Below are 26074 nucleotides of genomic sequence, written 5' to 3'. Positions count from 1 at the left end.
TGAGCACAAGCACAGGAGCGCCTTCCCAGGCACCTGTGGGTGAGCACAAGCACAGGAGCGCCTTCCCAGGCACTTGTGGGTGAGCACAAGCACAGGAGCCCCTTCCCAGGCACTTGTGGGTGAGCACAAGCACAGGAGCGCCTTCCCAGGCACCTGTGTGTGAGCACAAGCACAGGAGAGCATTCCCAGGCACTTGTGTGTGAGCTCCTGCACAGGAGTGCATTCCCAGGCACTTGACTGAGCCCTGCAGAATTTGCAGAACCTGACCACAAGATAAGAAATTTCAACCCAAGCAGCCAGGTGAAAAAGCCCCAGGTATGATTGGAGGCATTCCCCTTAGGCTTTCTATGGCAGAAGGGCTACTTTGAGCCAGGATTTACTCATGTTCTGTCAGCCTTTTCCCCCAGCATTATCATATTGATGTCACATTCCCATTACTCCTGGGGTTATTTACACACTCTGCAGCAAACTATTTTTACTCAGCAATCAACAGGGTGAAGTGGCTGAAATGACTGCAAGTTCAAACAGACACAGGTTTGGAGACAACAGACCTCTGGCCCAGGTGCAGACACAGACAAGACTCTCATCTTTCAAACTAGCTGTATTTTAGATATTTATTGAACAGCACAGAACACACAGGAAACAGTCTTTTGAATGCATAAACCCCAAATATCTGCTGACAATTCCAAGACACCTTCCCAAATTTTCCACTCATTAGCCTCTTTTGCCCAAAACAGTGCTCCTCATAATAGAATATCAGAATCAACCAGGTTGGAAAAGACTTCAGAGATCATGAAGTGCAATCTATTATCTAACACCTCCTGACTACTAAACTGAGGCTCCAAGTGCCATGTTCAATCCCTTTTTGAACCCCTCTAGTGATGGTGTCTCCACCACCTCCCTGGGCAGCACATTCCAATGGCGAATGACTCTTTTGTGAAGAACTTTCTCCTCACCTCCAGCCTAAACCTCCCCTGGCGCAGCTTGAGACTGTGTCCTCTTGTTCTGTCACTGGTTACCTGGGAAAAGAGACCAACCCCCACCTGGCTACAACCTCCTTTCAGGTAGTTGTAGAGAGCAATAAGGTCTCCCCTGAGTCTCCTCTTCTCCAGGCTACACACCCTCAACTCCCTTAGCCTCCCCTCATTAGGGCTGTGCTCCAGGCCCTTCTCTGGACACATTCATGTATCTCAAATATCCTTCATAAACTGAGGAGCCCTGGTGCTCCTCAATGCACCTGGTGAGGAGAGGGAAACAGTCACCAAACTTTTGGGAAATGGTGGAATACCTCAAGTGGATTTTTCATGTCTTGAGGCCTGACACACGCCAGAAGAATTAAATAAACAAACTGTTACCCTTTGTGTTTTCAGTGAAGCTGCTGCCAGCAGCAGCAGTCGAATTGAGCAATGAAATTGCGTGGCAGTGGTTTTCAGCACAGGTTCAGCAATTCAAAAGGTAAGAAATGCTGCTTACCACAAACCCAACCAAAGTGCCACAGTCTGTTCACTGCAGGGCAGCAGGCAGCCTGAAGTTTACTTTACAAAAACAACAAACCACCAATTTCTTTCCACCTTTAGTTCTTTTACTGACAGAAATGAAGGCAACCAAAACCTTAACACACAGAAGTTAGACTTCTTGGAGAGTGAAACTTTCTCTGCTAAACCCTGCTGTCCACCCAACTACAACTGCCACACATCCCTGCACAAACTGAATCTGTCCTTTGGGGCAAGGGGCTTTTCTTGCCTGAACTGTTGTGACAAAACTGTTTCAAACAACTGGCACAAGTGAAAAAGAGAAAATCAAAAAACAAACAAAACCCCCATCTTAGGGAGAAAAGTACCAGAATGGTCATGAGGCAGCAGTGCCCTTTCTCAGCTTCCTGCTCACACCAAGGGCTGAGTCACTGTGTGCACTTTGCAACTTGTTAAATTTGATTCAACAGCATAAAGAACTTCCAGTTTCCAAGGAATTAATGATTGTTCCTTGGCTGGGATGTGGAGTTTGATACATTTTAAATGTAGTTTTTATGATTATTTTCTTTGGAGAATCCATCCATTCCATATTCAGAAGGAAAAGCCTTCCCTTTCCACCGTACACGCTACTAAGGGAATTAGTACCACAGAACTGATCCTGGGTTTAACTATCCCACTAGCTGGCTGGCTGAGCAGAGAGAGAAAAAGCATCCCCTTATGTGGCACAGGACTTCAGAGAGTGCTTCCAAGATCATCAACTATGTTAATTACTAATTAAAAACCCTTATATGCAAGTTACATAATTTACTAAACTTAGTTACCTACCAACAGGTGTCTCTAACTTCTGTAGTTACCTCCTTCAGACAATGGCACCAGAAGTCATCAGACTAATTGCCCCTCTCGCAACTACTGCCCACCAGTGAAGCATCGCTTTCCTCCTACCTAATTACAAATGGATCCTGGAGGGTTGATGTTTCACAGATCTGTAGCCACTGACCTAATACCAAGCTGGCATTCTTGAAGCAGTCTCCTTTGAACAGTTCACTGAAGCAGCAATGCAGTCTCTGGCCTCTGCTGCATAGAGTACTGAGGAAAAGCAGGGTTAGAATGGATCTTAGGAAGAAGTTCTTCAGTATGAGGGTAGTGAGACTCTGGAACAGGCTGCCCAGGGAGGTTTTGGATGCTTCCTCCCTGGGGGTGTTGAAGGCCAAGTTGGATGAGGCCTTGAACAGCAAAGTCTACTTGAAAGGTGTCCCTGTCCATGGTGAGGAAGTTGGAGCAAGTGAGGTCTGAGGTCCCTTCCAACCTGAGCCATTCTAGGATTCTCTGAAGTCAAAGGGTAAGATTTCAATACAGGTGCTCTTGGCAATTAATTTGTCTTTCTGTATATTGTGTAATGAAATTCCTTGACACAGGGTGGCAAAGGTCATCCTGTACCAATTACAGGACTGCGATGACAAGAGGTGTCCACACCCAAAATGTGGATCTGTTTCTACCACATCTGCTGCCTCAGTCTATAGTTTGGAGACTTGACAGGGTGCTTGGTTGCATGGTTTAGTTGATTAGGTGGTGTTGGATGATAGGTTGGATACGATGATCTTGAAGATCTCTTCCAACCTGGTTTATTCTATTCTAGTTATCATGATCAAAAGGAAGTGGCAGGTTCAGATACTCGGGAGGTCTTTACAATTATCAAGTAGCCCTTACTGCTTCTTAGCTTTACTTCTCAGCTCAACACTCTTCACAAGTCCTAACTATGACTGTCCTTAACAACAAGTGAAGTTCACTTCTAGGTCTCTCCTAGAGTCAAATTAAGTCACCTCTTTCAGGCAGCTACCAGATCTGCTTTACCCATATGTCCTCTCCTTGACTTACAAAAACCTTCTGCCTCCCAAGCAAGTCCTTGCAGCAGGGAAAAGTTCAAAGGGCCGTAGTACCTTAGACAACTGCTGAAAGTGGTTTGCTTACAACTGAAGGACAAGGCCAGTATGAGCACAAGAATGAGCTGCAGCTACATGACCAGAGTTCAGACCTTAGCACATCATCATTTGAGCTGATACCTTTCCACAGGTGCAAAATACAAGACAGAACTCACAAGGCTGATGTACAAAATAAAGCCTAGTTAGGTGTAATAAACCAAGATTAGTGACATCCTTCCTCTGAGGCCTGAAAAGGAAACAAACAACATGGCCACAGCTCCAGCTACTCAGACCAACATACTGTTTTACACACATACATAGCTGTTTCACACTTCCTTCATCCCCTTATCTCATCTGACACTTTTACCATCACTAAACTGGGAGGGGGGGGGAACCAGAACCAACATTTACTGAGAAAACCAAGAGTTAACGTCTGCACTGACATTGTTCTATGTTATACGGTTCAACTGTAATTAAATTATAATTAAATTTCAACTTGGCATAATCTCAGCTAATCAAAGCTAAAATTTGGTCAAGTCTGAAGCCTCAAGCCTCTCTCTACAGTTCTTTTGGCTTTTAGACCAATAAAAGAACATTACAGTAGGAAGTAGCAGTGGGAAAGTTATTAAGGGGAAGAAAAGTGTGCCAGATTAGCACATCTATATTTAATTCCTCTACACCCAGAACTGCTTCCAAAAATCACACTGAGTTAAGGCATCCAGTGGGCTTTATTCAACCAGCATAAAATCTCTCCCATTTTAGCAGTTTATCTAGCTCAGTATTATCAGTTTCAATACAGGAAGTGAAGATGACTGAAAAAAGTGACAAGGAGCTCTCAGGATGGATCAGCACACCTTCAGGCCCCTGCCCAGAATCTCCCAGGGATCAGATGGATTGCAGGCTGATGCACAGCTGTATTATCTTTCTTTCAAGAACAAATTAAAGAAACTATTATATGCTCCTCTCATCAGAACTACAACTGGTGGAATTTGACCAAAGAGGAACATCAGAAGTCTGCACTCTGCTGAGGTCAGAGTTAGCTTGCAACTGACAGCAAAGGGGGTTCCCAGTGGAATACACCAAAAGTTTGAGCTGTTTCCTGCACTGTTTCCACTCCTCATCAGAGCCTGCTACCCAGGACTGAAACACAGCTTGTGCTGTGGCATCTTCCCCAGCAACTCAGAAAGTGATTCTATGGGAAACTCTTCTCTCAAGTTGTTCTGTACAAATGCTTATTGTGTGTTGATGTGCATCAGGGTATAAAGAAGCTTCATGGTCTCACTTCCCACTGCCAGTTCTACAGTGGGCAATGAATTTTAGTCAAGTGTTTCAAAGCAACAGATGTTTGAACCAAACACAAGAACAGAGCAATCTGTCTTGGACAACAATACAACTCCTCCAGCTTTATTTTCAGCCTCTTCTGCTATACCAGAATTGATCAACAACTTGGTTTGAATCCTATGCTTAGTTTACCCAGACAGCTCAGGCTTGCTGACTTGGGATTGCACAAGTTCTTTAGTTTTGCAATGTATTGCTCTCTCAGACTCCTGTAGAAGCAAAGTGCACACCCACTGTCAATCAAGAAGGCCAATGGCATCCTGGCATGCATCAGAAATAGTGTGGCCAGCAGGAGAAGGGAAGTCATTCCGCCCCTGTACTCAGCACTGGTTAGTCTACACGTTGAGTGTCCAGTTCTGGGCCCCTCAGTTTGAGAAGGACATTGAGACACTTGAACATGTCCAGAGAAGGGCAATGAGGCTGGGGAGAGGCCTTGAGCACAAGCCCTAGAAGGAAAGGCTGAGAGAGCTGGGAGTGTTTAGCCTGGAGAAGAGGAGACTCAGGGTGACCTTATTGCTCTCTACAACTACCTGAAGGGGGGTTGTAGCCAGGCAGAGGTTCATCTCTTCTCCCAGGCAGCCAGCACCAGAACAAGAGGACAGAATCTCAGGCTGCACGTTAGAAAGAAGTTCTACACAGAGAGAGTGATTGCCCATTGGAATGGGCTGCCCAGGGAGGTGGTGGAGTCACCATCGCTGGAGGTGTTCAGGAGGAGACTTGATAGGGTGCTTGGTTGCATGGTTTAGTTGATTAGGTGGTGCTGGATGATAGGTTGGACATGATGATCTTGAAGGTCTCTTCCATCCCGGTCTATTCTATTCTAACAAGAGGACACAGTCTCAAGCTGTGCCAGGGGAGGTTTAGGCTCAAGGTGAGGAGAAAGTTCTTCACCGAGAGAGTTGTTCGCCATTGGCATGTGCTGCCCAGGGAGGTGGTGGAGTCACCATTCCTGGATGTGTTCAAGAGGGGATTGGACGTGGCACTTGAAGCCATGGTTTAGTAGTCAGGAAGTGTTAGGTAATAGGTTGGACTCTATCTTCAAGGTCTTTTCCAACCTTATTGATTCTATGATCATCGAGTCCAACCCCTTGCCAGAGCAGGACCATAGAATCTAGCACAGGTCATACAGGGATGCATCCAGATGGGTCTTGAAAGTCTCCAGAGAAAGAGACTCCACAACCTCTCTGGGCAGCCTGTTCCAGCACTTTGTGCCTCTCACAGTAAAGAAGTTCCTCCTCATGTTGAGGTGGAACCTCCTGTGCTGGAGTTTCTATCCATTGCCCCTTGTCTTATCACACGGTGCAAGTGAGCAGAGCCTGTCCCCTCCCTCTTGACCCCCAGCCCTCAGATAGTTAGAAACATTTATTAAATCCCCTCTCAGTCTTCTCATCTCCACACTAAACAGCCCCAGGGCTCTCAGCCTCTCCTCACAGGGCAGTACTTCAGTCCCTTCATCAGCCTGGTAGCTCTCCATTGGACTCTCTCCCTCTTGACCTGGGGAGCCCATAACTGGACACAATACTACAGGTGAGGTCTCTCCCTTGATCCGCAGGATGCACTCCTCCTAATGCACCCAGGATCCCATTGGTCCTCTCGGCCACAAGGGCACATTGCTGTCCCATGAAGGGCACTAGGACTCCCAGGTCCTTCTCCACAGGGCTGCACCAGCACATCACCTCCCAGCCTGTACTGGTACAGTTTATTCTTCCTTCCCAGATGCAGGACTCTGCACTTACCCTTGTTGAACCTCATTAGGTTCCCCTCTGCATAGCTCTCAGTCTGTCCAGGTCTCACTGAATGGCTGCACAGCCTTCTGGTGTCTCAGCCAAGCCTCCCAATGTGGTATCATCAGCAAGCTTGCTGAGCAGAAGACTGGACCCAGCCCTGCTCCCTGGGGGACTCCACTAGTTACAGCTCTCCTGGTTTTAGATGATCTTTTGCAATGAAATCTTTGACATTTTCCTTTGCTCATCAGAGGGCAAACTTTCAGCTCAGAGCTCTATTAGTGACAAATATTTCTGAGAGACAATGGAATGGCTCCCACATGTCCCACACTTTGCAAACCTGCCTGTTCTGAGATTCTGGAAGGCTGGAAAACCTGACCACCTAGCATTAAAAACTGATAGCCAAGACTCCCACTGCAGGAAGGGCTGCAAAGGGCTTTGCATCGTGAAGTCCAGTGCCATAAAAGGAGACATCTGATTCACACAAGCTGGTTTTTAGCAGACTCATAATTGCACAAAGGAATCTAAGGAAAGAAATGCCATCAAGTAAATCCACCTGCCTGTAACCTCATCTCCTTGAGAGCTTCCATTAGAGGGTATTTTGTATGGTGAGCAATCTAAACAAAGCAGATTAAAGATCTTCACTTGTCTATTTACAGAACTCCAACCATTTCAGAACAAAAGCTTGACTAAACAAGCAAAGCACAAAACCCTTCTGCTGCTTGTGGAAAAACTTTTCAAAGGTGACACCATCCCACCAGCACCCTTTCCAAGAGCTACATTTACTTTTCTCTACTGTAGTTAATTACAGGGATAAAAGTGTAAAAAAACACTGACATGAAAGGCAGAAATTAAAATTGGGTGAACCTGAGAAGGAGAAACTTGGCCTCCACAGATTACCAAGTTCACTTTTCATTTGCTTTCTCATGGTTTTCAATACCATTTTTTGCCTGTGCTGTGGATTGTTTATTTGTTGAAAGGAGGATAAGAATGCAGGATGCTCAGTAATAGATCTGAGGGCTTGTGCTGCAGTGTCTAGTGGTCCCTGTTAATGGATTTCCCAGCATATCTGTCAAGTTAATACTGCAAAGACAACTTCAATAATTCTCATGGCTTGGGTACATTCGAGTCCTTGAAACTGGATCATTCACTATCTCCCTTCTTGTGTAAACTCCCTTTTCAACACTGTTGCTCTCTTAAAAATGACCAGACACAACAAGGGCAGGAACTGAAAGGGTTTGGTCTTAAACTGGAGCATCTGGTTCTGCTGAGGGGATACCATGGTAATGACAGACCAGCCTGGAGAGAGATGTTCACCACAGAGCAGTGTAACCCATTTTCAAGCACTGAAAGATGCAGCAACAGAAGGTCTGCAGGAAGCAATAATTAGCACTCAAATAAGACAACAGTGAGGCTTTGGTGACTAACTTGGCAGCCCTGCAGACAGAAGTGAAAAAGTGGCAACTCTCTTTTTCATTTGTATGAAAAGAGAGGGGCACTTCCACAAACTTCCCAGCAGGAAGACTCACCTATGCCAGCAATACAGAAACCATTTCTGCTCACTGCAGTTTCAGTTCCTCATTTAGAGCATCTGGGGCTTGAAGGGTTCTGAGGATTTTCTGGGGCTCACCAAGAATGGTTTCTATTTTCATACAGTTATCTTTACACAATCAACATTGGGCATCACATTTACTCACACCCCAGCTCTGCTTGGAGTAGCAGCACAAAGCCATAACTGGCTGGTGTCAGGGAGGTTTGCGTATAATGCCAACAGCCCAGCAACACCTACCCTGAGCCATGAGCAAGCACTGCTTTGGAACAACTTGCGTTAGTGCACCTGATCAAAACCCAAGGAATGCAGAACAGGGCTCTCCTGTCACCCTGAAGAATAACTTGCTGCATCCAAAGCAGCATGGCCAGAGATGGGGAGAGAGGATTCTGCCCTCCTGCTCTGGGGAGATCTCACTTGCAGTCCTGTACCCAGCTCTGGAATCCTCAGCACAGGACAGACATGGAGCTGATGGAAAGGGTCCAGCGGAGTGCCACAAAAAGATCAGGGGGCTGGAGCACCTCTGCTACAAGGACAGGCTGAGGGAGCTGGGGGTGTTCAGCCTGCAGAAAAGAAGGCTCCAGGGAGACCTGAAAGCCACCTTCCAGTACCTGAAAGGTGCTACAAGAAAGCTGCAGAGGGACTGTTTACAAATTCCTGTAGTGACAGGACAAAGGGCAGTGGTTGGAAATGAGAGAAGAGCAGATTTAGATTGGATGTGAGGAACAAGTTCTGCACCATGAGGGTGCAGGAAGACTGCAACAGGTTGCCCAGGGAGGTAGTTGAGTCCACATCTGTGAAGCTACTGAAGGTCAGGCTAGACAAGGCTCTGAGCAACCTGCTCTAGTGGAGGATGTCCCTGCTGACTACAGGGGGGTTGGACTGGATGACCCAAACCATTCTATAATAAACTGAAGACAAGGAATGGAGAAAAGCAAGCTGCATGCATGCTGAATTCCACAGCAAAGCCCTGCAAGCCTCTGCCATGGGTCCCTGGCAGGATGCCTGTGCAGCAGACACAGCATGCCCAGCTGCTCGGCCTAAAGCAGCTCACATTGTCAGCACAAACCTGCAAAACATCCAAGTGTGGCTAGCCCGGAGCTAGGCTTCACCTCCTTCAGTCTGATTGGAATTCTCAGCCTTACCTATTACTTCTCCTAAGTGGCTCGACTTGTGTCCTGTGTATTTCTTACTGTTCCCACAACAGCACAAACCCCACAGACTGATCCTGCCTAGTAACACCCAGTTCTCTCATCTTACCAGCTGAAAGCAACGAGGAACAAGGTGAGAGAAACTGCAAATGCAGCCGCTTCATCCTTAACTCCTTCTCTTAGTACTGTGTGGATAAAATCTGATCAGTTAGTCTGAGGCTGCTTCCCTGCAAGTGCAGTTTGAGAGAGAGGAGGTCTGAAATGAGGCTGCGTGTTAAACAGTCAAACCCAGAGTTCAGCACAGCAGCTTGAGCATTTTCAGTTTGCTCTCGTTTAAAGTTTCCTTAGTGAAAATGGCTGACATACTTTGTCTGGACTTCCCCAAAGTGCAGTGAAAAACATGCCACACAACATTGCAGCCCAAAGAGGCTGAATTGAAAGCAACAGGAGACATTTGTGAAATGAAAGGGGGTTGAGCAATCAGAAGAAGCAGTGCTAAAGCAGACTGCCTGTAGTGCTTGCTTGTTATTGTCATGCTGATGTTATGGGGAAACTGGAATGTCTTGGCCGCTTATTTACCTTGAATTCTTCCACAATCATACTCAAGGCTTCGTGTCCAGCTTTCCTCATGTCTTCTAACTCCTGCTTATGCTTTTCCTGTACAAAAAACAGGGAAGGCTTATACACAGCACAGGCAACCAACAGCATTTTAATGAGAAGAGTAAAGACCACTTCTTTTCCTCATTTGGGGTTACCTTTCATGCAGAAATGCAGACATCTTGGCTCTTTAGATATTATCTACATGCTCAATTCAAGTTAGTCCCAGTACTAAACTTTATTAGACCTGGCAATTCTAAATCCCTCTCCAAATACTTTTAAAATTCCCTTTGTCACTCTGATTTTTCTGGTTTCTGGCATACCTGTCTGGCAGCACTTCAGAATCACTCCCTTAGCAAATGTTATTTAGAGCCTGTATCAAGAAAAATGCTGGAATGGAGTGGTTTCGGATTCAGCTTCCCTTCTACTCGTGACATAGAGCCTTCCTTATTTTCATTCTTTATTCCTAAGGTTCTTGCCTAAGATCTCCTGAACGTTTTTCCAATAAAGCTCTGCTGGTTCCTTTGTTTTTATTCATAGCAGTGTGTAAAAATAACACCCACATGAACATTCTCACAGCTGTGCCAAACCAGTTAGGCTCAAAGGTTGTAGATGTAAAAAAAAAGTGCTGAGCCAGAAAACTTTGCACAGCACAATACTACAGAATTAGTACAAGGAGGAAAATTGTGATCCAGTGCTTAACTCCAGAGCTTCAAAAATCATTCACAGAAGCCTTCCTGTGAGAAGTGAGCATCAGGGTGGGGAAAAGGCTGTAATTGCCAGAGCAGCACATCCTGGGTTCACACACATGAAGGATTCTACAGCAAGAGAAGGTCAATGGTTATTTACTATTCCAGGTGAAAAAACTGCAAAGCAACAACATCTAAGCTACAGGGAAAGCATTCAGTGTGGAGAAACCCCTGTCCAAAGCAGGACCTACCTAGAGCAGGTTACACGGGTACATGTCCAGCAAGATTTTGAAGATCTCCAGAGAAGGAGACCTCACAACCTCTCTGGGCTCCCTGCTTGAGGGCTCTGGCACCTTCACAGTAAAGATTTTTCCTCATGTTGTGTGGAATTTCCTGTGATTGAGTTTACATCTATTGCTCCTCATCCTGTTGCTGGGCATCACTGTTAAAGTGCCTAGCTGCATCCTCCTGACAGCCACCCCACAGACACTGTAGACCTCAGTAAGATCCCCTCTCAGCCCTGACAATTGTGTTACTAAACAGAGCACTGAAATCACTGAAAAACTGATTTAGTTATGATGAGAATTACTTTGTGTTCAGTTTTGAGGCCCTCCCTTCAAGAAGGACATTGAGGGGCTGGAGCACACCCAGAGAAGGGCAATGGAGCTGGGGAAGGGTCTGGAGAAGAGGGCTGGTGAGAAGCAACTGAGGAAACTGGGGTTGTTTAACATGGAGAAGGCTGAGGGGAGACCTCATTGCTCTCCACAGCTCCCAGAAAGGAGGCTGCAGTGAGGCAGGAGATGGACTTTTCTCCCTAGTAAAAACTGATAGAACAAGAGGAAATTGCCTCAGGTCACACCAAGGGAGGTTTAGGTTGGACACCCAAAGAAGCTTCTTCATAGAAAGGGTTCTCAAAGCCTGGCACAAGCTGCCCAGAGAGATGTTTGAATCCCCATCCCTGGAGGCATTTAAAAGAGGCAGAGATGTGGTGCTGAGGGGTGTGGCTTAGCACCAGCCTCGGTAGAGTTAGAAAATGGGTGGACTGGATGTTAAGATCTTTTCCAAGCCAAAAGACTGCATGGTTCTGTAATGGTTATTAATCTACACACTAGAGTGTGCTGTTGGACATAAAATACAGAGGGGTCACCAATGCTCTAGTGTGGAGTGTGAACTCCCTACAACACAGACACAGGAGTGCCTCCAGGTCTACAGCAAAGGGTTTACACTGTGGTCATGTCACCAGCATCCTAGGGGAAGCTACAGCTGAGAATCTAAAGAAGAGAGAGAGCATTTTTATGGGAAGGGAAAAACCTTTCAGATTTGCCTCCATAACCCCAAGAATAAGCAGTGTGCACAAGGGCCAGCTCAGCACAGGGACCAGAAAATGCCATTTATTTGATACCAGTCAGTATCACTATGACCTGGGTTATATAACAAGAGAAGGCTTGGGGTGAAGGAGGAGATGAGACAGCAAACAAACTCTCATGAGCAGCTTCCTAAGAGAGCTGTGAGGATGCTTCCTGCTGAACACAGGCAGGGCGCAGGCTGTGAGCTCCTGTTCTAACCAGGCAGGGATAGTTTTCAATGCCCCAAATGTTCCATTCCATACAGCAGTGATTTAAGTTTGCTGTAGCATGTTCCAATTGGTTGAGCTTTTCAAACACTTGCATTAATCAGCTTTTTGGTCCAGGCTTTGCTGCCCTGCCCTTCATTGCTAATGTCTTTTTGCTGGCAGTGAGGAGGGCCAGATTGGAGTAAAATATTCCAAAGCACTCAGCCTGGGGAGTATCCCCTGGATCCAAGTTATTACTGCAGTGATTGGGAGTGGGCTATTTATTTTTCTCAGTTTATGACCCAAGTATTAAATCACAGCATCACACAATCCTTCAGGTTGGAAGGGACCTCTGGAGGCCACCTCATTGAACCTCCCACTGAAGGCAAGAGCGGCACTGAATTCAGGCCAGATTGTTCAGATTCTTGTCCAGTCAGACCTTGAAAGCCTCCGAGAAGGGAAATGTCGCAGCCACAGCATCTGAAATATCCCAACATCCCAAACAACAGTGCCTTTCCTTCCCATGCTTCAATTCATCACCATTTCCACTCCTCCTCCTGCTGTGGATCTCTGCACAGCCTGCCTGGCTCTGCTTTTCTCCACAGCCTTGCAGAAAATGGACATTCTGCTTCCCCTAAGCCTTCTCCTCTTCAGGCTGAGGTCAAGATACACCACATCCACTGCAATCCTCTCACCCACAGCCTAGGTGCTTTATCACAGAAGGCAGTCAGGATGCTCAGGAAGAATTTATCTCTTGGTAAATCCATGTTGGCTGATCCCAGTCACCTTCTCCATGTGCCCAGAAATGGCTGTGAAGAGCCCCTGAGCCATGAGTGTCCCAAAAGCCTAGCAAACCTGGATCCCTACATCCATTCACTCTGGATGGTTTTTCATGCTACCACATTGTTTCTAGAACAGACTCTTCCCTCCCCCGCTGTCCCTTTTCCCTCCAGTGACAGCTAAGCCACAGCTCTCATCTTCCACATTTATTTTTTTCCAATGGACACCAATAACTCTGTCTTTAATCTATTCAATATGCTGCAGCTTGAAACAACAACACCCAGCAACCCCCCAAATGAAACACTCTAACAAAACCCCACGAAACATCACAAAACTGCCCAGCAATAAAAGCAGACCCAAATCCCCACTGTGAAACCCACCCTCCCCCCAAGATCAGAGATCACAATTTCCAGCCAAAAAATAAATAATCAGGAGTAGGACAAAATAACAGCAAGAAGCCTTCTGCTGCTGAAAAAGTGAGAAGGATAAGCAAAGTTATTCCAGTTTGGGCACTAACACCGCTTTCTCTGACTCTCCAACCCAAGTCCATCCATTTGGCAGACCTCTCTGGAGTCCCCCAGTCCCTCTGCAGAAGCCAGCTGGCAGGGCTGCAGCAGTAGGCTCACACTTGCCTTGTTCTACCATACAAATTAAAATGCAAATAGATTTTACAGGGCTGCAATGCTGGGCTGGGTTTGACAGAAAGCTTGAGCTGTGTTTAACTTTGCTTGAGACTCCTTGGTGTTCTGTGCTACGACAGACCTCCCACAGCATGGCTGATCCAGATGAGAAGAGTCGTGATGAAGACACATTCTTGTTGTGAGCAGCTTTGGAGGGCACAGACACTGCCTCCACTTGGCTAACAAGTGACAGCAAAGCCTGCTGGAATTCAGCCTTCCCCAACTGGATATGCACAGTGTGTAAGAGACTACAGACCACAGTTACAAATCTGAAGTAGCGCAGCACAGACTAAATACACAAAAATAGCATCAAATTACTTACCAATAGGGTTTCTCCCTAAAAAAAAAGTCCTTCTGGGTTTCTATTGTGGAAGGGGAGACTCATCAGCTGTGACAGCACTTGGTACAGGATGAGATAATTGAACTGGTGGTGAAAGAACAGCCATGTGCTGCAAGTTTATGAAATCCTGTCACAGGAACTGCAGCATGGATCAAAGACCTGCTGCTATTCCATGCATATTCAGCTCTCACGAGAATGCACAAGGCAGACAGCCTTGATTTAAGAGGGCCCTCATCCGTGTGAGAGCCATCTCATGGAAGTGTGTGAAACAGGAGATCTCTTCAGCCTGCTCCTGCAGGCTGTTACAGCAGAGCTACAGAATCACAGAATTATTGAGGCTGGAAAAGCTCTCTGAGATCACAAGTCCAGCCTGTGACCTAACACCACCACATCAGCTAAACCATGCCACTAAGTGCCACATCCAATCTTTTCTTAAAGACCTGAAGACCTTAAGCATTCATTCACTGAAGCAACTTCTCACCACTCCAGCTCAGTGCAGCTGCTTTCTGGACAGTGATCACACCCCATATGAAGGTCAGGACCTGTCCCCAACTGAGCAAAATTACCTTTGTCTCTACTTGCAAGGGGGAAGTTCCCAAATGAAGCAGATTCAGTGGAAGAGATAATCATCATAGAATCCTCACAGAATGGTGTGGGTTGAAGGGCACCTCTGGAGATCACATTCTCCAGCCTCCCTGGCTAAGGCAGATTGCAAGAAACACATCTAAATGGGTTCTGAAAGTCTCCAGAGAAGATCTTACAACCTCCTGTTCCATTGTTCTAGCAGCCTCAAAGTAAAGTCTGCCCTTATGTTCCGGTGAAGCTTCTTGTGTTCTAGTTTGTACCCACTGCCCCTTGTGCTGGGCACCACTGAAAGGAGCCCAGCCCCATGCTCATGGCCTCCATCCTTTAGCTACTGATAAGCATTGATAAGATCCCTTCTCAGTCTTCTCTTTTCCAGCCTCTCAGCCTCTACTTGAAAGACAGATGCTCCAAGACCAGTGCTCTTCCCTCATCTACCCAGCTAGCTACACCATCACAGAAGGCTATAGACCAGTCAAGCATCATTTCCCCTTTGAGAATCCATGCTGACTGTTCCTGATAATCTTCTTTTTCCTCCATGTGCTTAGAGATGACCTCCAGAACAAGCTGCTCTATCAGCCTTCCAGGGATGGAAGTGAGGCTGATTTGCCTGTAGTCTCCTGGGTCATCCTTCACGCCCTTTTGGAAGGCTGGACTGGCATTGGCTTTCCTCCAATCCTCAGGCACCTCTCCTCTTCTCCAGGACATTTCAGAATGATGGAGAGTGGCTGAGCAATAACCTCAGCCAGCTCCTTCAGCTCTCAAGGCTGCATCCCATCAGGACAAATAATACTGGAAAATACCCAATAAACACTGGAAAACTCAAGAAGGGAAGGACAGCAAAATCTCCCTGGAAGCAGCTGATCTCATCCTCTTCTAGTAGTGATTTTCCTGTGTTCAGCACCACTCATTGTTAAAAAAAAATCAAATCAATGGAAATTGCATCTGCTACATAAAAGCAGGAGATTAAATATTCCTTAATGGAAACAAGCACCAAGAGTCTTAGCAAGGGTCTTAGGGACTGTAGCATTGTAGGCCTGTGATATGAAGATGTTCTCAGTAGTTCTGAGCAGCGGTTATTAGGTAGCACAAAGGATTGCTTTGGGGGTTGGGATTTTCTGGGTGTTGGATTTTTTGGCTTTTTTTAACCAAGCAGTTTTACAAAATAGCGCCACAAAAGGAAACAGCAAACTGAACCACAGCCTGAGGAGCTGCTTTAGCTCACAGGGGTGGGAGTAGCTATCACCTTTTCCTCTTCAGCACTGAGGTGAGGAGAAAGTTCTTCACTGAGAGAGTCATTTGTCATTGGAATGTGCTGCCCAGGGAGGTGGTGGAGTCACCATCCCTGGAGGTGTTCAAGAGGGGATTAGACGTGGTACTGGGTGCCATGGTCTAGTCATGAGGTCTGTGGTGACAGGTTGGACTCGATGATCCTCAAGGTCTCTTCCAACCTTAGTGATACTGTGATAAGGAGAATCTTCTGTCTGAATATAAGGGACATCCAGAATATTTCTCACTGTTTCCAGGTCCTGAGTTCAAACCATGGTCTTCCTTCCTAGCTTCCCTGAAGTTATCCAGCCTTATTTCAATCCCTGTCAATGAATGGAAATTGGTTTTTCAATGGCAAAGTCACTTCATTCTACTGACTTCTCTCAAAACTCAGGGGACTGCTTGAGAGAGTCCAGCACAGAGCCACAAAGCTGCTGAAAGCAATGGAAGATCTCCCTGTGAGAACAGGCTCAGGAAGCTGAGGGTCTTGAGCTTGGAGCAAAGGAGCTTGAGGGCTGCCCTCATTCCTGTTGATAAAGATGTGCAGGGCAACGTGGGGGGGACACTTGTGATCTCCACAAGTAACCAATGCATGTCACTGCATCAGTGAGATGCTGCACACCTTGGCAGCAGTTTACAACACCAGTGACCCGCTGCAATTCAGGTGCTGGGTGTTCTGCCCAGGGATTAAAACTTCAGTAGTTGACTCAAGCAAAAAGAACTTAAATCTCAAAGGCATAATTAATAAGGGTGTGAACAGGGAATGCAGGAGAATAATTAACTCTGACATGGGAATCACAAGAGTTTGTCTGTGTGCTAACCTCCACGGTGTGAATTTGATCAGAACACGTTTATAGGAATAAAGGTGTTCAATGCTTGACAAATTCTGATCAACCTGCTCAAACATCAAGTGTGTACTAAATCTAAATAAAATGCAATACAGGTTAAATAAATGGATGCAAAGCTGTGTCAGTAACAGGTTACTTAGGCAATACAACTGCCACCCATGCAGTAAGCTGCGTGCTGCAGCCGCTCCTAGCTTATTGGTGAACTATGAACCAAACAAGGTGACTAAGCAGTTAAGGGACAATGAAAAGATAATTCTTCAAAGCTGTTCCCCAAACAGCATCCCAGCATTTGTTATGCATCTGATCTTTCTCAAGTACAAAAACATGATATGAAAATTGACTAAACATTACTACTATTAGCTAAAACAGAGTATTTTGCTAGCATGCATTGCTCAAGTACTCAGGAGAGTTACACTACCTCAGGTATCTTACACTGAAGACAGACAGAACTTGTGACCTGGAGCTGCTTTGGACCTGTTCCCTCCATTGAAGGAAGTGCACCCCAAGCAGCACAGAACTGACCCAGAAGACCTGTCCTGGTGGCTACCTTACCCAACCTTCCCTTCTGTCTGGGTTTCCTCATTTTCAGGACACCTTGTCCATTTCCATTGCCCTCCCAACAATTTCACATGATCCTGTTTCTCCAGCAGCTAGGCCTAGTGACAATCCCAATGTGACAAGCTTGGTGGTAAAGAACTCCAGCTTAGCAGGCAGCCTTAGCTGGAGAGCAGCTGAATCTGTCAGTCTTTTCTTCCTCATCTCTCTGGCAGATGATCACCTTTGCAGTCATAGAATCAATCAATCAGGTTGGAAAAGACCTCAGAGATCATCAAGTCCAACCTAATACCTATATACCAAATTCACTTGAAAGGCCACCTGCAGTCTGAAGGAGGAGCACCACTGCTCATGCTGTCCTTTAGGACCACGATCTGTTAAGGTCCCTTCAACCCAGTCCTTCAACTGCAAGTGCTCCCAAGAGCTACTTTTGCCAAGCCTCCAGCTGCAAGATTGCTTCATGAAATTCCTTTGGGAGGTGAATGTTCAGGCATGCCCAGGACTGCTTATGTGCAGAAGCAGCACACTAGGGTCTTCCAGAACAAGAAGCTTTCTCCCTGGCCTCATCTGTGTTTATTCCAAATACACAGACTGACACCTTTCTATTGTCACCAAGAACAGGTCTGTCATTCGAGGAGTGTGTGCATCTCGGATTTCTCTCCTATATCCTCAGGTTTCAGCCACTGAAACACCACACAACAGGGACAGTTGATGGATCACACTTTGTAGGCCTATGATAGACAGCATTCCTGTATCAACGACAAAAGAGAGGCTGGGGAGATCAGAGACCCCAGGTTGTTGTTCTCTCTAACGCTGGGAAATACCCATTTAGAGGCAAAATTGTACTCTCCAGTTGTCAATGCTGGATAGCGAGCCTCCCATGGAAGGGAGGTTGGAGTAGATGATCTCCAAGGTCCCTTCCACCCTGAGCCATTCTATGGTTATGTGAAAGCAGACAGAAGGCTCAGAAGGGCTAAGTTCATCCCTTAGGTAACACTAAGAAGAGGAATACAAAGACAGGGGAAGGGACACTATTGAACATTCCTCTTCCAACTCCTTCTGAAGAGGAGCAGATTTTCAAATGCATCAGCTGCAGTTCTGGAGATGACATTCTCTTCAGTCCTGCAGGGAAGTACATCCAAATCCCTCTTTGTACACTTCTGCTCCAAGGCAGACTGGTGTGGTGAACCTGGCACTGACATGAAGTTTTCATTCCTCTGTGCCTTATAAAACACTTTAAAGCTCTGAAGCACTATTTCCAAACCTAAGGAGACAGCCACAGCTAAGTGCACATTCTGTTAGGTATGACTGTATGTGTGATGCAGGGGTGCACCACATAAAGCCCCCAAAATTAACAAGCAATGCTCATCAGAACACAAACTCATCCCTCACAATGAGGATGGAAGAAATTAGTCCAGAATATGCATTTTACCTTTTTCCGTCTTAACTACACTTAAAATACTTGCCTCAGTTTGAAGCTTTATAATTTCACTGTGACACCTGCAGAGGTACCCACATGAGAAATCCCCCCCACAGTAACAGCAAAATGAAAGAGCATCCAAAAGCAGTGATGGCTGTGCTGATATTACATGCCGTTTATTGCCAGCTAGGTGTCAGAGCATGACTTAGCCAAGTTTCTTTGCATCATAAGGGCCTGAGCTGTTCATGTTTGCCTCAGTTTCAGCCTCCTCTCTGACCTTTCTAAGACATGATTTAAGCAGTGAGTCTCTGGCATTCCTTTCCAATCTATAAAATACCATTAACAAATGAAAATACAGAGCTAAGCTCGTTGATTTTTAACCATGACTGTTTTGCAACAACAGGAGTACTGCTAAATAAAGCAAACAACCTTAAAGTCACTTTTTCAACCAAAATTGTAAAGACATTCCCTAAACAAAGTCGAGCAGAAACAAAGGATCCCAAAAGGTGCTTTCAAAGCAGCTGTGGACTTGTTGCATGAGAAGAAGAGATGTCAGTGGCCAAACGAAGCTCATCCCACATCAGCTGCACTGCTCCCTTAAAACCCAGCCAGGTGCACTCCCAGAAAGGGTTGAGGATGGGAAAACATATTTAGAACCATAACCAGAATTTTCCAGCAGCACTGCAGTATTTCTTAAAGTGTGACAATGTGGTACATCATAAAAAGAGCAGAGGAAAAGGAGGATCCAGTTCTTAGTTTAGCCTGGAGAAGAGAAGGCTCAGGGAAGACGTCATTGCTCTCTACAACTGCCTGAAGGGTGGTTGTAGCCAGGAAGGGGTTGGTCTCTTCTTTCTAGCAGCACCAGAACAAGAGGACAAAGTCTCAAGCCATGCCAGGGGAAGTTTAGGCTGGAGGTGAGGAGAAAGTTCTTCACTGAGAGAGTCGTTCACCATTGGAATGTGCTGCCCAAGGAGGTGGTGGAGTCACCATCCCTGGAGGTGTTCAAGAGGGGACTGGACGCGGCACTTGGTGCCATGGTTTAGTCATGGGGTCTGTGGTGACAGGTTGGACTTGATGATCTTTGAGGTCTCTCCCAACCTTGGTGATACTGTGATACCGTGATCTCAAGCAGTTGTCTGCAGATAGAGCCCTAGCAGCTATACCTCTCCAAAGAGTGAAGCTCCTGCTCAGGGAGCCAGAGCCCAGGCACTGCTTTCCTTTCTCCAGTCCAATGCTCCCACTCTGCACACAAGCCATCACCCCCTGAGCAGGCCTGTGTGGGTTTCACTACTGTACAGATTGGGGCTGGCATGTTTCCAATGCCACACCGATTTGTTTCTCCAGCAAACTGTAATGGGGCTGCAGTAAGAGTTTAGGATTCAAATGCACATTAAGTCTACATTTAGCCAAAGCCACAGATTACTTACCAGCACTGAGAGTCTTGGAAACGTGCAGAAGAATCATAGAATTGTTAGGGTTGGAAGGAACCTCAAGGACCATCCAGTTCCAATCCCCTTGCCATGGACAGGGACACCTCACATTAGATCAGGTTGCTCAGAGACACATCCACCCTGGTCTTAAAGGCCTCCAGAGGTGAGGCTTCCACGACCTTCCTGGGCAACCTGTTCCAGTGTCTCACCACCTTCATGGGGAAGAATTTCTTCCTAACATCCAATCTCAATCTACCCATTTCTAGTTTTGCTCCATTGCCCCCAGTCCTATCACTATCTGACACCCTAAAAAGTCCCTTCCCTGCTTTCTTGTAGGCCCCTTCAGATACTGGAAGGCCAGAAGAAGGTCTCCTTGGAGCCTTCTCTTCTCCAGACTGAACAGCCCCAACTCTCTCAAGTCTGTCCTTATAGCAGAGGAGCTCCAGCCCTCTGCTCATCCTCATGGCCCTTCTCTGGACACATTCCAGCACCTCCAGATCCTTCCTGTAATAGGGGCTCCAGAACAGAATTAAGTACTCCAGGTGGGGTCTCATCAGAGTCGAATAGAGGGGGAAAATAACCTCCCTGACCCTGCTGGCTATGCTTCTCTTGATGCAGCCCAGGCTCTGGTTGGTTTTCCAGGCTGTACGTGCACACTGGTGGCTTCTGTTGGGCTTCTCATCCACCAGCACCTCCAAGTCCTTTTCTTCACAGCTACTCTCAAGCCAGTCCTTGCCCAGCCTATATTGGTGCTGAGCTGTTAAAGGCTGAGGAGAGTGTATGTGACTGTGATCAAAAGAAGGGGCAAAAAGACTGACACTGACAAAAGGAATATACAAATCAGAGCCACTTTTGCACCTGTCTCCTTCCCAAGTAAGGGATTCTGAGGCTAATGTGGCATTAATGCAACTTCCTATTTACAACACCACACAAAAATGAAGAAAACCCAAATCAACACTTCCCCCAGCAACTGTAACTCAGCTCCATTCTGCATGAATGAAGTGAGAATTGCAGGATGCTGTCATGCCTCTGAAATGCCACCAACACCAAAGCTGCAGTGTGGGAATCACAACCCTGAGAATGTATAAATTCAGATCACAGGATGTTAGAGCTGGGAAAGGACCTCCAGAGAGCATCGAGTCCAATCCCCCTCCCAGAGCAGGACCATAGAATCTAGCACAGGTCACAGGAATGCATCCAGATGGGTCTTGAAAGTCTCCACAACAGGAGACTCCACAACCTCTCTGGGCAACCTGTTCCAGTGGTCTGTGACCCTCACAGTGAAGCAGCTCTTCCTCGCATTGAGGTGAAACCTCCTGTGTTGTAGTTTCTATCCATTACTCCTTGTCCTGTCGCAGGGTGCAAGTGAGTGGAGCCTGTCCTCTCCCTCTGGACACCCAGCCCTCAAATATTTATTGAAATCCCCTCTCAGTGTTCTCTTCTCCTGCCTAAAGAGCCCCAGATCTGCTGAACACACTCCTCATAACGCACCCCAGGATCCCATTGACCCTCTTGGCCATAAGGGCACATTGCTGACCCATGGCTAACTTGTTATCCACCTGGACTCCCACGTCCAGATCTTAAAGAGACCACTGCATTAAATAGCCAACAACTCTAAAAGCAGTTGCTAGCCATATGTTTAGTCTATTATTAACCCACTGCTTCTCTTTGCTGTCTCTGCTCCTTGTAGTCACATATGGCAGCATTAAGAACGTGAATATACTGCAAGCTCTGCTCACCACTGGCGTTTTAAACCTAAGTGTATCTAAATGAAAAGCAGAGCTTTTTGCTCTTCTCTTGCACACAAGCATAAATGTGACAACACTCCATTGGCTACCTTTGGTTGGTTGCTGACACGGTAACAGAGGCTTGGAGGTCTGCCCCTCTGATCAGGAGCAGCGATTACCACTCCCCTTCCAGTCTTCCACTGTCAGTGCTACCAAATCCAGATTGTTCCTGGCCCAGAGCACAATTCACTTCAGCATGCTAACCTGCTCAAACAGCTCTAAGATGCTCATGTTCCTAACTTGGCTTTCCAAGTATTTTTCTTACCTAAAACAAAACAAAACCAAAAACCACCTGCGCATGTGTCATTGAAACCGTATTTGTGACAACAAAGCTGCAAGTAACACAACTGACAGCCCTGGCTGGGGCAGGAATCAACAGGAAAGGATCAAACCAACCAAATGACTGCTTAGCAGACAGATCAATGACATTTTCTATCAGAATTACTTCTTGTTTTGTATTTTGTTATACTCAAATCCTAACACAGAAAAACCATGTAAGAATAGAATAGACCAGACCAGGTTGGAAAAGACTTTGGATCATCAGGTCCGACCCATCACCCAGCACCATCTAATCAACTAAACCATGGCACCAAGTGTCTCATCCAATCTCCTCTTAAACACTTCCAGGAATGGTGGCTCCACCACCTCCCTGGGCAGCACATTCCAATGGCCAATCTCTCTTTCTGGGAAGAACTTTCTCCTCACCTCCAGCCTAAACCTCCCCAGGTGCAGCTTGAGACTGTGTCGTCTTGTTCTGGTGCTGGCTGCCTGGGAGAAGAGACCAACCCCCACCCAGCTACAACCTCCCTTGTAATGGGTTGGGGCAAAGCCCCTCCCCACCACGTGCAGAAATAACAACTCAAACAGATTGCAAAAGTGATGGAAAGTTTAAATAGAGAACAGTGAGTGCGTGCAAAGAACTAGAAACACAGTGACAAGAAGAACCCCAAAACAGACCCAGAAAGATCCCATCCCCACCTGAGGGTGCACCCAAAACCCCCAGGCCTCCTCCTTCCCCCCCCCCCCCCACTGCTAGGCTAGTCTCAGCTGGCCAGATCTGAGACTGCCCATCCCCCTGTGGCCTTGGGCCTAACCAGGCCCATGGCCAAGAGATCTCTCCCCAGTTACCGGGTGGTGGAGAAGAAGGAAAGAGGAAGTGCCAGACCCTGCCGTAAAATTTATAGTGGTGGAAAGGATTATGGTAGAAATACATAGTTTCCTGTGTCCACCCACTGGGCTGGACTTCTGGACACAGGAAACACCCCTGTAGCAGAGGGCACCCAGCCCAAACTACAACATCCCTTCAGGTAGTTGTAGACTGCAAGAAGGTCTCCTCTGAGCCTCCTCTTCTCCAGGCTAAGCAACCCCAGCTCTCTCAGCCTCTCCTCACAGGGCTGTGCTCCAAACCCCTCCCCAGCTTTATTGCCCTTCTCTGGACACATTCCAGAAACGCAACATCTTCCCTAAACTGAGGGGCCCAGAACTGGACACAGGACTCAAGGTGTGGCCTGACCAGTGCTGATGTCAGTTCACACCTACAGCTCAGGATGCCAAATTCAGTATAAAGTGTTACCCTGAGAGTCCCCAAAGCTCTGTCAGCCATGAGTACTGTCTGCTCTGAAGCATCTCAAACCAGCAGCACTAACCACCAAGCTGTTTCTGCTTGAAAAAGAAATGCTAGCAAGGCATGTGCTCTGTAGCTGCCAGTTACTTGTTGTGCAGCCACAGGTGCTGACCCTGGTGGTGTAGGAGCCAAAGGAGACAGAAAAAAGGAGCTGGCATTAGAAGCTGTGCCAGCAGAAGGCATCCAGTGTTCTAGTCCCACAAAGGGAATTCAGACTGTCAGCTCTTGAAAGCTTGTAGGGGGCCTACAAGAAAGCTGGGGAGGGACTTTTGGGAGGGTGTCAAGTAATGACAGGACTAGAGGGAATGGAACAAAAATAGAAATGGGTAGATTGAGATCGGATGTTAGGAAGAAATTCTTCACCCTGATAGTGGTGAAACAGTGGAACAGGTTGCTCAGGGAGGTGGTGGAGGCCTCATCCCTGGAGGTTTTTAAGGCCAGTCTGGATGTGGCTCTGAGCAACTTGATCTAGTGTGAGGTGTCCCTGCCTATGGCACGGGGGGTGGAACTAGATGATCCTTGAGGTCCCTTTTAACCCTAACAATTTAATGATTCAGTGACTCCTACTCTCTGGTTTGGCTCTGGCTGCAACCAAAAGCCAAGAGGAGCTACATGAAGTTTTCTGAAAAAGGTTATGACCCTTTCATTGCCATTCTGGAAAACTGCAGGACCTGACTCAGAGATGTGATACAGACCTAGCAAACCCCACCAGCATCTCTACTGCCTTGATCCTTCTACTAAAGAGTATCATGTGAGCACTACAAGCTACAGCCACCGACTGCTGCCAGGAGCACAGGATGGCCATCACCTTCAGCCCCTGGGTATTCCATCAGTCAGAAGGCTTTGAAGGAAAACTTTTGTGTCCTACACAGCCAAGCACACATTTCTTTCACTGAGGAGGATGTTACATGCATTAAATGCCTGGATGATTATATAAACATAGGTTATAGGAAGCACAGCAGCCAAGGGTCCAGGACACATCATTACAGCAACACAGCAACTGCTTAAAGACCATCAACAGAAGCAAAAGAGTGAAGTTAGGATGAACCACCAACCAGAAACTTTTGAAATGCAAGCCTGTCAGACTTTGGCCTGCTGTATCACTGGAAGAAGACTGAAGACTACAATAAAAGACTTGTCCTGCATGTGAGACTTCACACCTCTCTCATGGACTTTTACAGGGAAAGACATTTTAATTCCATTGTCCATCATCTAATTATATTTCACAGATTTTTATTATGCAGCACAAAGTTTTCCATATTCCAGTCAGCCAATGCTGAAATAATTGCCCACAGCTAGTGCAGAAGATGTGATATCATCCTGTTAGACACATCTGCTATGGTAAGGGGGTTGTTTACTTCTCAAACAGATCATAGTAAGGTTGTGTTCTGAAAGTTACAGAAAGGGACTTGTGCTAGTGGGTATTACACCTAGACTGCCACTAATATCCAAAGCCAGGACCTCAGAAATTCCTTAACTTCCAAAGGCTTTGGAGGAGGCCTGTACATCGTATCATAGTATCATAATATCAGGGTTGGAAGGGACCACAAGGATCATCTAGTTCCAACCCCCCTGCCACGGGCAGGGACACCCCACACTAGATCAGGCTAGCGAGAGCCTCATCCTTAACTCTACTCAAAACCCTCCTGAAAAAGGTGTAAGATAGTACAAGAAATGAGTTACCTGGAGTGTCCTGTGATGCTCCTGATGTGAAATTACCCTTTGGTTTTTTTCTTTCAAGAAATCCATCTCCAGAACACTGTGTTTTTCCAGCAAATGTTCCAACTCCTAGAAAGTTTGCAAAATAAAACGTGGGCAGTTACACATATTTGCAACTGCTTCAAATCCAGTTGCAGTTATTGGCTGCAACAGGTTTAATTTCTGAAGAGAGTGACATCTGCCATCATACAGAGATAAAAGGTGGTGCCATAAAGCTCTGCCTGCAGCCTTTACATGGAGACAGTATTTTGAAGTGTAAGGTGTTTAAAATCAAGGGCAAGCCCTGTGAGCAGCAGCCAAGGTCCCTGGTTTGGTCTAGCCTACAGAAAATGAGGCTGAGCAGCAATCTCATTGCTCTCTACAGCTTCCCGAGAAGGGGAAAGGCAGAGAGACATCCTGGTCTCTTCTCCCCGGGATCCAGTGATAGAAGGCATGGGAATGGCTCCCAGCTGCACCAGAGAAGTTTCAGCCTTGGCATAAGGCAGTACTTCCTTACAGAGGGTGGGCAACCACTGCAACAGGCTTCTCAGACCAGTGCATGATACAGAATAAACGAGGTTGGAAAAGACCTTTGAGATCATCAAGTCCAACCTATCACCCAACACCATCTAATCAACTAAACCATGGCACCAAGTGCCTCATCCAATCTCTTTTTAGACACTTCCAGGGATGGTGACTCCACCATCTCCCTGGGCAGCACATACCAATAGCAAATCACTCTGTGAGGAATTTCTTCCTAACATCCAGCCTAAACTCCCCCTGGCACAGCTTGAGACTGTGTGCTCTTGTTGTGATGATGGTTGCCTGGTAGGAGAGACTAATCCCCACTTGGCTACAGCCTCCTTTCAGGTAGAGAGCAATAAGGTCTCTCCTGAGCCTCCTCTTCTCCAGGACAAACACCTCCAGCTCCCTCAGCCTCTCCAGACACCTCCCCAGCTTTGTTGCCCTTCTCTGGACATATTTGAGCAACTCAACATCTTTCTTAAACTGTGGGGCCCAGAATTGGACACAGTACTCAAGGTGTGGCCTAACCAGTGCTGAGTACAAGG

At 46.6% G+C, this 26074-nt stretch overlaps 1 protein-coding gene across 9 annotated transcripts in view; it reads right to left on the bottom strand.

Moving 5' to 3' along the window:
• CCDC91 (coiled-coil domain containing 91) overlaps window positions 1-26074 on the bottom strand; it is a 107151-nt gene that overhangs the window by 54271 nt on the left and 26806 nt on the right. For 7 of the 9 annotated variants that reach the window (XM_068162406.1, XM_068162404.1, XM_068162401.1 and 4 more), the window contains exons 6-7: window positions 24990-25094; window positions 9733-9810 (exon numbers count right to left, since the gene is read on the bottom strand). In XM_068162406.1, the coding sequence (XP_068018507.1) occupies window positions 9733-9810; window positions 24990-25094 (183 nt within the window). The remainder of the gene's footprint in view (window positions 1-9732; window positions 9811-24989; window positions 25095-26074) is intronic. The other 2 variants (XM_068162409.1, XM_068162410.1) reach the window with 1 other exon arrangement.

This window comes from Melanerpes formicivorus, unplaced genomic scaffold (assembly GCF_026170545.1).
Source record: "Melanerpes formicivorus ecotype bairdi unplaced genomic scaffold, bMelFor1.0.p_v2 SCAF_64, whole genome shotgun sequence".
NCBI classification, from domain to species: domain Eukaryota; kingdom Metazoa; phylum Chordata; class Aves; order Piciformes; family Picidae; genus Melanerpes; species Melanerpes formicivorus.
Note: the sequence above shows the minus strand (reverse complement) of the source record. Positions and strands in the feature narration are given on the sequence as shown.